The following is an 18648-nucleotide window of genomic DNA, read 5'->3' as shown; positions in this document are numbered from 1 at the left end:
CTGCACGTGCCCAAGTACTCAGCTCCAAGGCAATAAACACACTTCTTGTGAGCATCTGACTTGGAGATCTTATGCCCATAAGAAATGCATTTTTTTAAAGTCTTTGGATTTATCTGACAATTTTGTTAGTGAGGAAGAAAACAAACACTACAAAGAATAACCAACAGGCTAAGCAGGGTTTTTTTTGAGAAAATAAACTACCAACTATGGTAGAAAGAAATACCCAAAACAGAAAGGTAAGAAAGCAAGAGAAAATACCAGCAATAATAGAGAGAGTACTATGGAACAGTATGAAAAGGGAAAGGAAAGACAACCATGACGACCAGTGAAAACTAGAGGGATGGAGAAAAACAGTAATCAAAAATTTTGTAACAGAGAATAAGAAAGACAATCAAACTTGCTACCAGTTAAAAGCACTTAAGAGTGGAACCTGCATCTGTTGGCAAAGACAGCAAACAAGATCTGAGGCAATGGGGATGGAGTAAGGCATTATGGATAGAGGGAGGAGCTTGAGCGTTGGATCTGAAGTCTGGTAAATGTGGCCAAGTCAGATCGGAGGATCAGATCCAAATGCATAAGTGAGAAAGATGAAAAGGAAACTATCATGACAGCTGTTTATGCTTCTCTGCCAACATGGACTCAGGAAGAGATACAAAGAGTTTTTTAATAGAGTGTCTCTGCAATCTGGTAAAATGTGCCAAATAATTAAGCGACTGTACAGCAAAAGTCACCAAGGTATAAACGTACTTTACAAATCTGTCCATCGCCCTGAACTCTGTTAGGAAGGTGGACAGAAGAGCTCTGTTCTGTTAGCTCTTTCTTAGTGGCTACTGCCACAACCATGGCACCCACAGGAACTACCTTATTCTAATGAGGCCTGTCTTTGGGCGGAGCAAGAAATTCATCAGGGCAATGAGAGATGGGCTCCACAGTACCTGGTTCTTTCCATGCCCGGCAAGACTCAAGCTCTATGAGGTAATCTGCCAGGAGGGGGTAACAAAGATGTAGCTGGGCCAGACCCAAAGGCTTCTAGGAACACGGACTCCTCCTAGGAAGAGGGATCAGAAGACCATCCACCTTTCTGGCTAAGGCTCACTAGAATGTCTCCAAAACAGATGTGTTCTGTTGGAGACATAGGGGAACCCTCCCCTTCACTGAAGTCAGTGTCTTCAGACTAAAGATTCCTGAGGAGAATCTATGTAACTCCTTTTGCACAACCACTTCCTGGGGACCTCTTCAGTGGGATGGACCTGGAGAGACATCAGAACAGAGGGGAAGTTCATGCAGAGGAAAGTACAGTTTTGTACCTACCATAAATGTAGATGTTCGAGTGCTAATACAGCTGCAGTAATCACAGATGGGTTCTCTGCCGTCAGGCGGGTCCTCGGTCGGCCAAATTCCAAAGTCTAGGTCCGGCGTCAGTTGTCGTCGCTTTCTTTCCTGACATCAGTGCAACAGGGGTATATAAGACACAGCCGATGCCATATTCTTCAGTCTTTCTTGCCCCAGATGTCAGGTGCCCCCAGAAGGAAGGCAATACATAAATTATATATATAAATATATTCAAGCAATGCAATGTAATCAAAAAACAGTAGTTGCAAGCAAATACACCATAGGAGGATAACCCAAATTAGGTTGTATGAGGAGGTGTTAGCCACTAGTCCTTTACCAAGAGGGGAAGGAGGGAGGGAAACCTGTACTGCAGCTGTATTAGCACTCTAACATCTACATTTATGGTAGGTACAAAACTGTACTATGTTCATCGTGCATACAGCTGCAGTAATCACAGATGGGTAGAATCCCAAAGCTACGCACAGGGTGGTAGGCACTAGGTGGAACTGGGATGAGCCAGAATGCCCTGCAACACAGCAGTGGCAAAGCCTGCTCTAGTTTTGGAATATAAAGGCAGGTGGTAGTGTTTTGTGAAGGTATGCACAGAACTCCAAGTGGCTGCCTCCAAAATATCTTTGGTAGGAACTCCTCTGAGGAAGGCTGTAGAGGTAGCTATGGCCCTGGTGGAGTGGGATCTGATGCCTGTAGGGACAGATTTCCCATGATAGGAGTAACAAAACCGTATGCAGTGGCCTATCCATTTTGAAATTGTCTGTTTGGTGACAGGCTTCCCTTGAGCTCCTACAGCATAGGACACAAAAAGTTGTTCTGATTTCCTGAAAGGCTTTGTTCTGTCCAAATAATAACGTAGCTGTCTATGGATGTCTAAGGAGTGTAGCAGCCTTTCCCCTTTGTTTTGAGGATTGGGGTAAAAGGTAGGTAAGTGTATGGCTTGATTTAAAGCTACCCTGGATACCACTTTAGGCATAAATGACGGGTTGGTTCGAAGGGAAACCCTGTCCTGATGGAAGATGAGAAAGGGCTGCACAGCCATGAGGGCTTGTAGTTCAAACCACGAGCTGAGGTAATGGCCAGAAGGAAAGCTGTTTTCCAGGACAAATATTGCAAATCTATTGAGGCAGCTGGTTCAAAGGGAGGCAATGTTAATTTTTCTAGAATGTAATTAAGATCCCAGGCTGGCACTGGTTGTTTCCTTGGTGGTCTTATATTCTTAGACCCTCTGAGGAACTGTCTTAAGAGTGGGTGAGAGAATAAGGGAGGATCCGTGTTGAATTCTGCAGAAATGGCTGAGGCATGGATTTTTATGGAGGAAAATGAAAGTCCACTGTTCAGCAGCTCAGCTAGATACTGTAATACCTGAGGCAAATTCAGTTTTCTAGGGTCCTGGCCTTTTTTCTCATTCCAAGAGCAAAACCGTTTCCATTTTGCGGAGCAAGCCTTTCTAGTAGATGGCCTTCTGGCCTCCAAAATTACATCCTGCACCTCTTTGGGGAGAAGGGTCTGTTGTGGTGTTAAGGAATTTTCCATGCAGCGAGATTGTTTTCAGCTGACTGTGAAGAGTTTTGTAGCTGTGCTGAGTCAGCAGAAGAGGCATTAGAGGTAGGGGCCAGGGAGGAGTATGTGTTAGGCTCCTCAGGAGTGGGTACCAGTGCTGTCTTGGCCAGTCTGGAGCAATCAGTATCATCTTCGGTCTGTCTGCTCTTGCTGTCAAGAGCACCTTGGGCAGAAGAGGCAGAGGTGGGAAAGCGTAAACTGTCCATGCTGTCCAACTGAATGAAAGGGCGTCCACTCTCCAGGCCTTTGGATGAAAGGTCCTTGAACAAAACTTTTCCAATTGAGGATTCCTGTGTGAGGTGAAGAGATCTATGTCTGGCCTCCCCCACGCTTGGATTATCTTTGTAAACACTTGAGGATGCAACTTCCATTCGTGTGGATCTGTCATATTTCTGCTTAGATTATCTGCCAGCGTGTCTTCCAAACCTGGCAAGTACTGTGCTTGAAGTTCGATTTGCCATTCCAGAGCCAAGTTCCAAAGTGTCATGGCTAGTCTGCACAGGGGGTATGAATGTGTTCCTCCTTGTTTGTTTATGTACCACATTACTGTGGTGTTGTCTGTTCTTATCAATAATTGTCCTGGACGCAGGAGGTCCTTGAAAGTTGTAATTGCATTTATCACTGCTAGCATTTCTTTTTGATTGATGTGAAGGTGCTTTTCCTTTTGGGACCATTTGTCCTGAATGCACCTGCCTGTCATGTGCGCCCCCCAGGCGTAATCTGAGGCGTCTGTTGTGATGACTTGATTTGCTTGAGGCTTGCAGAATGGGAGACCTGTGTTTGTTTGACATGCTTGGGCCCACCATAGAAATTCCTTTTGCAAACATGGAATTAAGGGTATTATTGTTTCCAAACTGTGGCTGTGTTGAGACCATAGGTTTTTTAGGTACCACTGAAGTTTCCTCATATGCAACTTTGCACATGGGATTAAAAGAATGCAAGATGCCATGAAGCCCAGCGCCTGCAGGATTTTCCTTGCAGTAAGCCTGGTACAATTTGCTAGTATTTTGAAGTACCGAGTTAGTTGCCCCTGTTTTTCTGGCGTAAGATAGGCCATCTGGGTGTTTGTGTCCAAGTTGGCACCCAGGAAAGTTATTTTCTGAGATGGTGTTAGCCTGGATTTCTCTTTGTTGATTGTGTATCCCAGAGAATTCAGTAACCGTGTTGCATAAGCCAGATGTTGCAGAAGTATGTGCTTGCTGTCTGCTTGGATCAGGCAGTCGTCCAAATAAGGGTAAATTTGTATCCCTTGAAGTCTGCAGCAGGCAATTACTGATGCCAGGCATTTCGTGAATACTCTGGGCGCAGTAGATAAGCCAAAGGGCAATGCAGAGAATTGATAGTGGATTTAACCTGCAAGAAATCTGAGGTATCTTCTGCAGCTTTGTCTGATTGGGACATGCAGGTATGCCTCCTTGAGGTCCAATGTTACCAGCCAAAACTCCTTGCCCAGCATGGGAAGAAGCTGCTGTAATATGAGCATCTTGAATTTTGGTACGAGTAAGAATGTGTTTAGGATGGATAAGTCCAAAATGGGTCTCCAGTCGGTTCCTTTCCTTGGTACCAGAAATAGCCTGGAATAAAAACCTTGACCTTGTTCGTGAGTAGGTACCTCTTGAATAGCTTGAAATTTGTAGTTGTGCCTCTGCTATTTGAATGTGTGGCAGGTTTGGCATGCCTCTCATTTTTGGAAGGGTGTGAAAATGAAATCTGTAGCCTCTGCTTATAACGTCCAGGATCCATTTGTCTGTTGTGACAATATGCTAATTTCTTGTAAATAATGCCAGCTTTCCTCCCAAGGGTGCTGCCAGCTGAGACTTGCTTGGCATGTAAAGGAGGAAGTCATTGGGTTTGTTTCCTGTATTGATGTGCACTGTCTTCGCCACCTCTTGGTGCTGGAGTTTGCCATTGCCTGCCTCTATATGATCCTTGTGATTGTCCTCTGCCCCTTGTGCGCCTGTATCTACCTCTTTGGGGCTTGTCCATGGCTGGAAAGGACCAGTTTTTTGAAGGCCAATTTCTGCTAAAACGTGGTGGTTGAACCTGTAGAAAAGCTTTGACAGTTTGCATAGATTTGGCTTTTTCTTCCATAGTATCTCCTCAGCATTAGTACCAAATAGCACATCCTTTTGTAAAGGAGCATCTAGTAGTTTAGCTTTCACCTGATCAGGCAAGATTTGTTCCCTAAGCCATGCATGTCTACGAATGACTGATCCTGTAACAGCAGCTCTACTTGAGGCCTCTAGGGCATCATAGCCACATTGTAAGGTGTGTTTACCCACTTGTTCTGCACTATGCATCATATCCTGCAACTCCTTCAAATCTGGTTGTTCAGGTTGAGACATTTTATTTCTTAATTGTGATAACAGAAACTGCTGATATTTTAGCATATGAAACTGACAATTTAAGGCCCTCATGGCTAGGGTGGCCGAGGTATATACCTTTTTTCCCCACCTTTCTAAGGATCTTGACTCTCTTTCAGAAAGTAGTGGATTCTTAGCAGTAGAGGCCTTCATTCCCTTGGGGCCTTGAGAAATGGTTTCAGGGTCAGCATTATGGCTTTTGTAAAGAAACTGGTGAGAGTTAGGAACTCTGTAGTACCTATCAGGCTTGACTGGGGCAGGAGGCAGGGAATCCGGATTAAGGCAAGCCTCCGAATAAACATCATCAAGTATGTCCAAGACAGGAGGTATCGCCAGAGGTCTGTGTTGAGGTAACAAAAGAAATTCCCTAAGTCTTTTCTTGGAATCAGAAAAGTCTTGGCCTTCCCAATGGAAGTGTTCCCTCAAGGTGTGCAAGATTTCCCCAAAAGAAAAATCCTCAGGAGGAGATGCAAAAGGAATGGACTGCTCTGCATCAGAATCTTCAAAAGGGGAGTAAGAGTGTTCCTCTACATCAGAATGTTCTGAAAAAATGGAGCCCTGATCAGAAGAGGGAGAATCTTCCTCCACTCTGGGTCTCTTGTCTGGAGGGGGTTGGGAACCCCTGATAAGAGTAATTAAATCCTCAGCCATTTTAAGCATCTGCTTTTTAGGCATGGGGCCTGGAGATGGGCCCTGTGCAACAGGCCTCTTGGGATGCCTGGCTGCGTTGGACTTAGTAAAGGCCTTAATGGAAAAGGAAGATGAGGGTCTAAAGACACCATGGGTGGAAGTGGACCTGTCCACATTAGGAGGCTCAATGCTCCCAGTGGCTTCGGTGGTTGTAGTCTGGGTATGGGCCGAGGTACCTGCGGTCTCGGTTACAGAAGACACCGCCAAAGAAGTGTTGTCGGTAGTCAGGGACTGCATAGGCATCTCGCTGAGAACCGGACCACGTGTAGCCGGTTTTGGCGTGGTGTCGGTGGGGACCGCGGACCTCGAGTGTCAGTCCTTGCGTTTTTTGGACAAAACGGTAGTCTGAGTCTCTGACGACATCTTATAATCAAAGGCTTTACCAAAAAAGTGTTGGGCGAACTCTGCCCGACGCTTAATAGTGCGTTTATTGAAAGTAGCGCAAAAGCGACAGCCCGAGACGTCGTGGTCTGGGCCTAAACAAGGTATGCAGAGGTAATGGAAATCCTTATGCAGTATTTGCTTCCCACAAGAAATACAATTGTTAACTTTTTCTGACATCGGTCTGAGGTAAGAAAAGTTTCCCCAACGGGGTACTTAGCTTTAATGAAGACTTTGGTTTCCAATTTTTTGTAAATTCAGGAGCTGGCCGACCGGCACTTGCGAACTGCTTCTGCTTCGGGCACCGCGGGGCAAAAAAGACTGGAGAATATGGCGTCGGCTGCGTCTTATATACCCCTGTCGCACTGACATCAGGAAAGAAAGTGACGACAACCGACGCCGGACCTAGACTTTGGAATTCGGCCGACCGAGGACTCGCCTGACGGCAGAGAACCTATCTGTGATTACTGCAGCTGTATGCACGATGAACATCTGCCTGGAAGCGTGAACATGATGAGGCACTGAATTCAGATTTGAACGTAGTAGAGTGGTAGAATTCAAACAGACAAGAGTAGACTGGACTCTTGGGTGAAAGAAAATCCTCCACCACCTCAAAGGCAGAAGGACTGGGAGAAGCAGATGCTATATGCACCAGAGTCGAAGCCTCAGGCACTGCTGAGCCCTGACCCTGCCTGGGCTCCTGCTGTGCGGGAGGAGTCAGAGGGGAAGTGATGGCTCTGAAAACCTTGGAGTCAAAACCATCTCTGAGGATCCGGCATTGAATCTTAAGCTCCAAGGCTCGCCCTGCTCTAGGGAATCGGCGCCGAACAAGTCAGGGATGCAGTCAGAGTCAAAGACCTAGCTGTCTTCAGATACAACACATTGACTTCAGAATTCTTGGATCCGAGGGCTCTGAAATCACTGGATGAATCAGAGGAGGAGAGGCAACTGGATGAGAAACAAGTTGGAAGCTCAAGGATTTGATAGGAGACTGAGACAGTGATACCCCCAACTAAATCTGAACCCTGAGGAACTTCCTCATCATCCTACCCACATCTGCTTTGGATAGACTCCAAGAGGACCTGATAAACAACGATGTGGAAGGGGGACATGACATTCTCTTTGGAGTCTCTTGTAAGAGGGGTAATCAGAGCTAAGGGAAAACAGACTCTGGCGAAAAGGGACAGCTCAGAGACCTAGGAGATTTGAGTGGCCCTACATGAGAGCCAGTCTTTCCACTAACTTAGCTGGTGGCTCCAAGGTTGGAGCAGACTTTGGAAAAAGGGCAGGAGAGCGTTTTCTGTACTCTGTGGGCTCCAAAGAAGATTTTTGTTTCTTTTTGGGGGTCTGTGCCCCTGAAACAGAAGCAGTAGTGGAAGATGCAGACAGCAAACCTTTTAAAACCAGTTTGTTGCAATAATCACTTAAGATCCAAGAAATGAAACCGGCACAAATCTGACAGGAGGAATCAAGGAGGGCCACTCTCAAACAACACACACACTCCCTATGGGCATCAGAACTGGGTATCTTATGCCCACAGATGTGCACTTTTTAAAACCTGTTTTTTTTTTAATAAAAAAATATATACAGGAAGAAGAAAAAAATACCAACAATGTTATATTAGAAATACTCAAGAATGGGTGGGAAACTTTTCAGAAGGAAAAGAAAGAAAGGGAATTACCAATGATGATAAAGACAATATCCATAAAAAAAAGGGTAGGAAAAACTTTAAATCCTCACACAGAGAATACCAGGATAATTACAAAAGAGGATAATAGTGAAAATATAAAGTAGAAATATAACAATTCTCTATTTTAACTCACAGTGTAGATAAACACCCTTAACGTTTGAGAGAGCACAATCCATGTCTGAAGTGGAGAAATGGCAAATGAGATCTGAGGTATTGCAGAGTTCTGAGGCATTGTGGGTAAAGGGAGGAGCTTGAGAGGTGAATCAGAGTCTAAGCAAATGCGGTCAAGCAGGATCAGGGAACAGATAAAAGACCCATGAATTGAGCAATGAATGAAAATAACATCAAATCCTTAATTATGTCTTCAGAAAGCTGATGCCTGAAAGGAATCAGAGCCCTATCTACCAAAAGCATAGGTTTAGGGATGGATGGGTTGGGTTGCAGTAACAATCCATTCTGCTGAGTGATGAGGTCCACCCTGTGTGGTAATGTGTATTGTTTGCCCTTGGCTAACGAAACAGAAAATGGCACCAATGCTGTCTTGACCAAAAAGAAGTGACTAGTAAGTTCTGTTTTCTTCTTTCTGGAACTTTAACAGAATTCTTGGAAGGACAGATAGTGAGTAGAAGACAGAGGAACTTCTTGTCCACAGGAAAGAGAAAAAGTACAGTTTTGTACCTACCATAAATGTAGATGTCCGATAGATATGCAACTGCAGTCCTTACATATGGGTTGTCCTGCCTCAGGCAGCCCTCGGTCGGCTGGATTTCAAAGTCTGGGTCCGACGTCGGCTGATGTCGCCTCCTCCCAGACGTCAGAGCGGCTGGGGTATAAAAGCATCAGCCGACGCCATCTTCCTCAGTGTTTCTTGCCCCAGATGCCAGGTGCCCTCCAAGGAAGGCTAAAATTAAAACTGGATAAAAAAATTCCAGACATACACAATAGCAAAAAACAGATACACCATAACAGATATCCCCAGCTAAGTATAAAGGGAGGAAAGTGGACCCAATGCACAGAGGGGAAGGAGGGAGGGAAAACCTGACTGCAGTTGCATATCTATCGGACATCTACATTTATGGTAGGTACAAAACTGTACTATGTCCTTCAAGAATGCAACTGCAGTCCTTACATATGGGTTGAATACCATAGCCAAGCTGGGGGTGGTAGGCTCTAAGATAAGGAAGGTGTAGCTAAAATGCCCTGCAGGACTGCCGAAGCAAAGCCTGCTCGGGATCTGGAATATAAAGGGAGGTTGTAGTGCTTGGAAAATGTATGCACGGAGCTCCATGTAGCAGCTTCTAGAATGTCCTTTGTAGCCACCCCCCTTAGGAAGGCTGTGGAGGTGGCTGTAGCTCTGGTGGAGTGTGGTCTGACATTGGCTGGCACACCCTTTCCATGGAAGGAATAACAAAATCTGATGCAATGTCCAATCCATTTTGAAATGGTTTGTTTGGAAATTGCTTTTCCTTGTACCCCAGGAGCGTAAGCTACAAATAGTTGGTCAGACTTTCTGTTGGCCTTTGTTCTGTCCAAGTAGTAGCGTAGTTGTCTGTGAATGTCCAAAGTGTGCAGCAGCTTTTCCCCTTTATTTTGAGGATTGGGGAAGAAAGTAGGCAGGTGAATTGCTTGATTTAGAGACACCCTGGATATCACTTTTGGCATAAAAGAAGGATTGGTTCTTAAAGAAACCCTGTCCTGATGAAAAATGAGGAATGGAGGTACTGCCATGAGGGCCTGAATCTCCGAAACTCTTCTTGCTGAGGTTATTGCCAACAGGAAAACTGTTTTCCAGGAAAGAAATTGCAATTCTGCAGTTGCTGCTGGCTCAAAGGGAGGAAGAGTTAATTTTTTCCAACACGAAATTGAGGTCCCATGCAGGCACTGGTGGTTTTCTGGGAGGTTTGATATTCTTTACCCCTCTTAGAAATTGTCTTAGCAAAGGATGTGAGAACACAGGAGGATCAGTGTTGTATCTTGCTGAAATTGCTGAAGCGTGTATTTTTATGGAAGAATAGGAAAGTCCATTATGCAGCATGTCTGCCAAGTATTCCAATATCTGTGGAATGTTCATTACTGATGCATCCTGTCCCTTGTTGGTATTCCAGATGCTGAATTTCTTCCATTTGGCTGAATAAGCTTTTCTGGTGGAAGGTCTGCGTGCTTCTAATAATATCTGTTGAACTTCCTTGGAGAAAGAGCTATGGGGAGAAATCATGGGACCCTTCAAGCTGTCAGCTGCAGAGTTTGCAGGTTGGGATGAACTGTCCTGTAATTGTGCTGAGTCAAGAGTGGAGACCATAGAGGCAGGGTCCACGGTTTGGTGCAAGCTATGCTCCTTAGTACTGGATACCAGTGCTGTCTTGGCCAATCTGGAGCTATTAAGATGCCTTTCGGTTGCTCTGCTTTGATCTTCAGTAACACCTTGGTCATCAATGGTAGAGGTGGGAATGCATAAATTGTTAGAGAGTTCCAGCTAAATGAGAGAGCATCTATTTTCCAGGCTTGTGGATGATGTGACCTCATGCAGAACTTTTTTAGATGATGATTGAGGTGGGAGGCAAATAGGTCTACGTCTGGCCTCCCCCATGCATAAGTTATTTGTGCAAAAATGTCTGGATGCAACATCCATTCGTGTGGATCCAGGATGTTTCTGCTTAGACTATCCGCTAGAACATTGTCCCTGCCCGGAACAAACTGGGATTGTAGCTGTATGTTCAGTTTCAGGGACTTTTCCCAAAAAATCATTGTTAGCCTGCAAAGGGGGTAAGAATGAGTACCTCCCTGCTTGTTTATGTACCACATAACAGTGGTGTCGTCTGTCTTTATTAGTAGATGACCTTGCTGAAGATATTTTCCGAAGGCCTCGATTGCATGCATTACTGCTAACATCTCTTTTTGATTGATGTGCAGATGTACTTCCTGGGTAGTCCATTGTCCTTGAATATATCTGCCCTCCATGTGCGCCCCCCATCCATGGTCTGAGGCGTCTGTTGTAATGGTTTGGCTTGTTTGAGGCTTGTTGAAAGGCATACCTTTGTTTAACTGGCTTGCTTGGGCCAACCACAAAAATTCCCTTTGTAGACATGGAATGAGTGGGATAATTGCTTCTAAGTTGTGGCTGTGTTGAGACCATAAACTTTTTAGGTACCATTGTAGCTTTCTCATGTGTAGTCTTGCCAGTGGAATCAGTAGAATGCAAGATGCCATGAAACCCAGGGCCTGCAGGATTTTCCTTGCAGTCATCTGGGTGAGCTTTGCTAGGCTTTTGAAGTAATGTGGTAGTTGTTCTTGGTTCTCTTCTGTGAGATAAGCCATTTGAGATACTGTGTCTAGTTTGGCTCCTAGAAAAGTTATTTGTTGGGATGGCAGTAGTCTTGATTTTTGTAAGTTGACTGTGTATCCTAAAGCCTGTAGTAAGTGAATGACATAATTCAAGTTTTTTGTCAAGGCTTGCTTGCTGTCCACTTGTATAAGGCAGTCGTCCAGGTAAGGGTATATTTGTATCCCCTGGAGTCTGCAATGTGCAATTACTGATGCCAGGCATTTCGTGAATACTCTGGGCGCAGTAGATAAGCCAAAGGGCAATGCTGAGAATTGATAATGCTCTGACCCTGCAAGAAATCTGAGGTATCTTCTGCAACTGTGTCTGATTGGGACATGCAGGTATGCCTCCTTGAGGTCCAGAGTTACTAGCCAAGACCCCTTGCCCAGCATGGGAAGGAGTTGCTGTAGCGTCAGCATTTTGAATTTTGGTACAATGAGAAAAGTGTTTAGAGCGGACAAGTCCAGTATAGGTCTCCATTGCTTTTCTTTTCTTGGAACAAGGAACAGTCTTGAGTAAAATCCCTGGCCTTGTTCCTGAGGAGGAACCTTTTCTATTGCTTTGATTTGTTTCAGCTTTGAAATTTGTTCGAATGCCTCTGCCCTTTGATTTTGTGGCAGGTTTGGCATGCCTTGCCTTGTTGGTAAAGTATGGAAGTGGAACCTGTAGCCTTGGTCTATTATGTCTAGAATCCATTTGTCCTTTGTTATAATGTGCCAGTTTTTTGAAAATAAGGATAATTTTCTGCCTAAAGGTGCTTCTCTTTGAGCCTTGGTCGGCGGAGTCAAAGGCAAATCATTGTGATTGTCCCTTGGGGCAGGGGAAGTCCCCGCGCCACCTCTCTGATTAGTCGGTTGGCATTGGCGTCCCCTGTAGGAACCTTTGTATTGCCCTCTTCCTTGGGCACGCCTGTTCTTTCCCCTTTGAAATTTGTCAGTGTCCGGAAAGGACCAATTCTTAGAAGGCCAATTCCTGCTGAACCTAGGAGGCTGAACCTGGAGGAAATCCTTGACTGTCTGCACTGATTTAGCCTTTTCCTCAATTGATTTCAACACATCCTGAGCATTAGTACCAAATAGTTTGTGCTTTTCCAGAGGTGCATCTAGAAGCTTTGCTTTAACATGATCTGGTAATGGCTGTTCTTTTAACCATGCATGTCTACGTATGACAGCCCCTGTCATAGCTGCCCTACATGAAGCTTCCAATGCATCATATCCACACTGAAGAAAATGATTGCTAACCTGTTGTGTATTGTGAACCACATCCTGTAAGGCCTTCCTATATAAAGGTTCAGGAGAGGCTAACTTTTTCTGCAAATCATCCATCAAGAAATCCTGATACTGAAACATATGAAAAAGGCAATTGAGGGCTCTCACAGCCAGTGTGGTTGAGGTATAAACTTTTTTGCCCCACCTCTCCAGGGACCTAGCTTCCCTGTCTGAGGGCAAGGGATTCTTGGCCGTGGAAGTAGTCACCCCTTTGGGCCCCTGGGAAATTGTTTCTAGATCAACAGCATGGGCCTTAAAGAAATGTTTGTGAGTTTCAGGAACCCTGTAGTATCTGTCTGGCTTGACAGGAGCAGGGGGGAGAGAATCAGGAGAAGCACTCGAATCTGAGTACACATCATCCAGAACATCTAGCACTGGAGGGATAGCTAAAGGCCTGTGTTGTGGTAGCTTAAGGAAGGTACAAAGCAGTTTCCTGGAATCGGAGAATTCCTGGCCTTGCCACTGAAAGTGCTCCCTCATGGAGTGAAGAACTTCCCCAAAAGAAATATCCTCAGGAGGAGAGGCAGAGGGGATAGAATCCTCCGCATCTGAATCCTCTTAGGCCTGGAAGGACTCTTCCTGGGTATCTGAGTGATCAGAGTCACCAGAGGCTTCATCTGAAGAAAGGGTGTCTGTATGCTCAACCCTGGTCCTTTTGTCAGAAGGTGGCTGAGATCCTCTGTCAGGGTGGGCCTGGGAGCCTCTGATTAAAGAAATTAAATCTGCAGCTAAGGACATGATTTGTTTATCAGTAGTGGGCTGAGGCAGAGCTTTAGGAGGGTGAGACTTAGCCTGGCTAGCAGCCTTAGCACGTGTGTAGGCCTTGACAGACATAGACATAGGGGGTCTAGCTGCCCCACGTGCTGGAGTAACCTTGTCCACTGGTATGGTCTCCGGTAAATCTTGGGCTTCAGAATCTGGAGGAAAAACCACCGGCACCGGTGCAGGCTCCGGGGCCGGAGTGATCGGTAAAGCGGTGTCGTCGGTCCGGAGCAGTGGGACAACCGCCTCAGAAGAGACCGATGCACTCGCGGTAATTTTTGGCGTGGTGTCGGTGGAAGTTGCGGGCCGAGGATGTCGGTCCCGGTCCTTCCGTTTTTTGGAAATATGAGGTGTCGGTTGTTCCGACGGCATGGTATAGGAGAATTTGTCGCCAAAAAAGTCTTCAGCAAACTCTGCCCGGCGCCTGAGGGTGCACTTATTGAAGCAAGCACAGGCAGCACAGGCCGAGACGTCGTGGTCTGGGCCAAGGCAAGGGAGGCAGTAAAATGGAAATCCTTATGAGGTATTTGTTTACCACAAGACAAACAGTTATTAACTTTTTCAGTTTTTTCTGACATCGGCTGAGGCAAGAAAAAGATCCCCAACGGGGTACTTAGCTTTTTTGATGACTTCGGATACGAAAAACACAGGAGCTGACCGACCGGCACTTGCGAACTGCTTCTGCTTCGGGCACCGCGTGGCAAGAAAGACTGAGGAAGATGGCGTCGGCTGATGCTTTTATACCCCAGCCGCTCTGACGTCGGGGAGGAGGCGACATCAGCCGACGTCAGACCCAGACTTTGGAATCCGGCCGACCGAGGGCTGCCTGAGGCAGGACAACTCATATGTAAGGACTGCAGTTGCATTCTTGAAGGACATCTTCTGTCTTCCAAGCAGAGGCGAAGGGTTACTGGTGCTAAAGAGGAGATGTCATTTGTTGCTGTCTGAGGCAAACCGATCTGAGGTATCCCCCAATGGTGAGGGATGCCCAGGAAGACTTGTCTGTTGAGGATCTACTTGTGAAGGCCCTGCCTGATGCATCTGCCAACCACTGTCCTGTGATGGAATGTATATGGCAAGCAGGGACATGCTTTTTTTTGGGTAGCAAGGCCCCAGGCCCTTTGTACTAGTCTGCATAGTTGGTATGACCTGGTGCTTCCTTGCTTATGTACCACACGACTGTTGTGTTGTCTGTGAATAATTCAGAGGACCTGACTTCCAAATATGTATGAAGACCTGAACAGCTTGAATGTGGGCCCTTGTGTTTTTCAGGATGATGTGTTCCCTTTGGAATTCTGACTGCCATCTGCCCTGAACTCTATAGGTGCCTGTCTAAGACCCCTAGGCCTCATTTGAGGAATGTGTGTGCAATTCATGAACTTGAACTGGTGGGGGGAAGGAGAGTTCTAGGTTGAGTTTCACCTTAATCACCCATCAAAACAGCTCCTTCCTGAGACAAGGTATGAGGGGATCACTTTGCCTAGAAGATAAGTGTTGGAAACGGACTGTTTTCATGTAAAACTGAATTTTCCCCTGCATCTCTCTGGCATCCAGTCTGCAGCTTAGAAACACTAGGTCTTGGGTGGGATGGAGGGTGAGTTAACCATGAACTGGAGATGTTGTAGCAGGATTTGGGGTGAGGTAGCCTGGATCAGCAGATCTAAGTAGGGATAAATCTGCATTCCCTGATTTTAGCATAATGCTATCACTTACGCTAGACACTTTGTGAAAACTCCAGTGTCTGAGGAAAGCCCAAATGCCAAAGCAGTAGACTGAAAGTGAGATTAGCCAGTACAGAACCAGAGGAATCTCCTGTAGGAGCGGTGAACTGGTATATGGAGGTAGGTATCCTTTATAACCAGGGATACTAGGTGTGCCTGAGGAAGTATGAATGGCACTAGTAAGTGCTGAGAAATCATTTTGAAGGCTGGCACTTTTAAGGTGTTTGAAAGTAAAAACCCCCTTCCTATAAATTTTATGGGCACTGGTTCTATACTGCCTTGTGCCAGTAATTCATGAAGAATGGGAAGAAGATGCACTTAGTTGTGGGGGGGGGTTTCCATTCAGAGGGGGAAGTTTTTCCAAGCCACAGTATAAGCTTTTTCATAATGGAGAGCACCTGGCGGTTTGTGGTGATCTTTCTCAGCTTGGAACTGACCAAGTCTTTTGGAGAAGGTAATGTAGGACAGAGACCTTGGGGGAATGCTGTCTTGTAAACAGTCACAGAGATTTTTCTCTGAAGGGAAGTTTTCCATATGTGAGATCCTTCTGTGGTTTCACCGAGAATTTTTTTCTGGGAGCTTTCTCATTTTTTGAACAGTTCCGGAATTCTGTCCAACAAAAAATGTGTGCTTGGCTGGGTAATTCCTCTGATATCTAGGCACAGAGGTTAAAAGAATCTGCCTGCAGTCTTTCATTGTGCGTTTATAATTGTCTCTCCAAGTAAAGCTTCTTCAACAGCAGAGTCAGGGGAAATGGAGTCATCGTCATCAGAAGGGATATAGCCAGGGGAGTGTATTTGACAGGAGTAGGCTAAAGAATGTTCAGAGTCAGAGGCTTCTTCCTCTTCACAAGATGAATCTACAGTAATTTTATGGGATGCGAGAGGAACAGAACTAGCAGAAAACAGAGGTTTCAGAGTCATAATGGCCTTGAGAAAAATCCTTCTATGCCTTCACCCTAGATGGGGGAGAACAGGCATGCTTAGTTTTTTTTGTCACTTCTTTTTTGGGGTTATATCTGCTTGTACTAAGTGGGGAGGTTCGGACCCCTGATGTACCTCTATTAACTTACCAGGGATCTCTTCCCTAACTAGAATCTGAGAGATGCCTTTTAGGCGTTCTGAGATTATGATTCATGGTTCACTTTTGTCTATGGGAGCAAATTACTCAGTCGTAAGGCCCTTCAACACCATACTGACATCTGTTGGGATCTTGGTAGAGGGAAACAGGAGTAGGATGTTCTGTGGGTTCTGGAACCTCAGCGGGTGCATCAGAAACAGAAAAGGTAGACAAGAGTATCCAGCCTGGGCCTTTTGAGTTTTTTTCTTAAGGACTGGAGGTATGGCTGGTGAAGTGGATCTTGGAGTGAGCCAAATGCTTCAAACTTTGGGTCTCCACAGAAGTGTTAAGTAAAGCCAAATAGGATTGCAAAGTCTTTAGAACAAAGAACTGGCAGATGGAAAAGGCCATGCAGTAGTGTTCTGCACCTAGGCAGAAAACACACTGGGTATGCACATCTTTGTATGGGATTTGCCTGCTGCACTTGCACTTACCCCTCCTAGTGGACATCTAATACAGATACAGGTCAACAAAAACAGTAAGTAAAGAAATATTTCCCAGTGGGGACTTATCTGTCTTTAATGAAGCTACGGTACAAATGAAGATTGGTCCGACAAATGTGTTCAGCCTGACAGTGAGATACTCTGAGGATCTACACTCATACATCTGCCTATATACCCCCACACTTGCATGCTGTCACATGTTGAACATACGACCTAGGGAAAGTTAAGCTTTGGTACCCTGGCCTGATGTCAGCAGTGATAACCCATTTATATGGAATACCGCAACAGTGATTTCAGTCAAGACATCACTAATGTGTTATCTCTGCACAATAACAGGAAATAGGCTGTGCCACTAGTCGAGATGAACATATCTTATGCTTACCTGTGCCATCATTCCCATAAATGCCCACAGACGGAACATTTTCAGTGGAACACTAACCAGGTACTGAGAAAAAAGAAAAGAAAAACGTGTAAGCACACAAATCTTAGTAATATCATGTTATGCTGTTTTATAACATTTTTACATAAAATTCACATCAGGATAGTTTGAAAAACAAATTTCTTCAACTTCAGAATGCAATGTCATTTAAGCTTCCAAATTTCAAGTCCCTATTAATTCAGACAGGGCACACTTGGCTAGGAGAGTTGCCTAACTTTGGTGAAGTTGGTTCAAATGACCTCACAACAAAGTTCTTTGTAATCAGCAACACCTTTACTACTGTATCCCACCAGCACATCAACTTGTCATTTTTCAGTAGCACACTTCCTGACCTGTGGAATGGATACATACCACATCTCTCACCAAGCATGGACATTCACTGCTTTTCTCTTTAAATTCATTATTCAACATTCTTTCAAAGTCTTTTCAGAGTGGGAAAAGGTATCACCTCAACAAACAAAAACTTGGCTCATTCAGACATCAGAACTATTAGCAGCACAGGTAATGGAAGGAACACAGTACATTTACTTGCTACCCTCTGCCTCACAAATGATATCCCTCCAAACAATGGCAATCTCACAGATTTAGTGATTTAGTGCAACACCTCAAACTCCTACAGTAGTGAACACCGTGCAGATTTTCAAGCATCTCACTTAAATGGATGCAGAGCTATAACAGTGGGTCAAACCAAGGCATCATTCAAGGCTCTAGTCTAGGTCCTTTGCTTTTTAGTGTTCATTATTGCCTTCAGGAAGACACTTTCTTACACCCACCCTCGCAAGTTTATGCTGACATGTGTATATGTTCTTTGATTCTTCACCCAACATTACTTCCACACTAGGAAACTATCACAAGGTTTACTCTTGGTTCAGTTTCAAGGGCTAAACTGAATGTAAAGATCAAAACTAGGATTCTTGGAACAGCCAAAGGCCTTTCACAGGGGCCCTAAAGCTTAGCCAGTAACCTTTACATACTGCAGCAGTGAAATATTTTGGTTTCTGGATTGAATTACTCACCTTTTTCCCCATATAAAACCTATTTCTGCAAAACTAAGGTCTCCTGGACAATTTATGCATTTGTTAATAGCCAGAACAAATCTTCTGTAACAAAAGACATGCTCATTTCAATCTCAGAATATGAATTTCCATTAGTGATTGTAGCCTCCCATCAACTGTAACAGACTTGCATTCTTATTGAACAAACTGTTTTTACAGCTCAGTCATCTATCATAACCACCACTACACAACCTTCATTAAAGTAAACCTTTTACCCACTACACAAGGAGGTAACATGAGACTTTGCTTTACTCTATGAAGCTCTGCAACTTAAGCAGTATCTCTTTTTAATTTCTCTGAGTCTTTTAGGTTTCTAATACTAAGTCAAAGTATGATTAAAATTCATGAATGTATTGTTTCATCTTTGTGATGTTAGCCACCACCTGCAATGTGCCCAGAATGCACTCCTGCAATTCATGTGGAGTTACATGTGTCATTAGCGTATCTAAATAAAATTGTAAATTCTTTATCTGAACCATTACTTCTAC

At 44.8% G+C, this 18648-nt stretch overlaps 1 protein-coding gene across 1 annotated transcript in view; it reads right to left on the bottom strand.

Annotated features, from left to right (window-relative positions):
- Positions 1–18648, bottom strand: part of DGAT1 (diacylglycerol O-acyltransferase 1) — a gene marked incomplete in the record, with an annotated part of 1335127 nt that overhangs the window by 149085 nt on the left and 1167394 nt on the right. The window contains 1 exon segment of the mRNA XM_044067713.1: positions 17049–17111. Coding sequence (XP_043923648.1) covers positions 17049–17111 — 63 coding nt within the window.

The sequence above is a fragment of the Protopterus annectens genome, chromosome 3.part1, assembly GCF_019279795.1.
Source record: "Protopterus annectens isolate FY-2018-M chromosome 3.part1, PAN1.0, whole genome shotgun sequence".
In the NCBI taxonomy this organism is placed as follows: domain Eukaryota; kingdom Metazoa; phylum Chordata; order Ceratodontiformes; family Protopteridae; genus Protopterus; species Protopterus annectens.
Note: the sequence above shows the minus strand (reverse complement) of the source record. Positions and strands in the feature narration are given on the sequence as shown.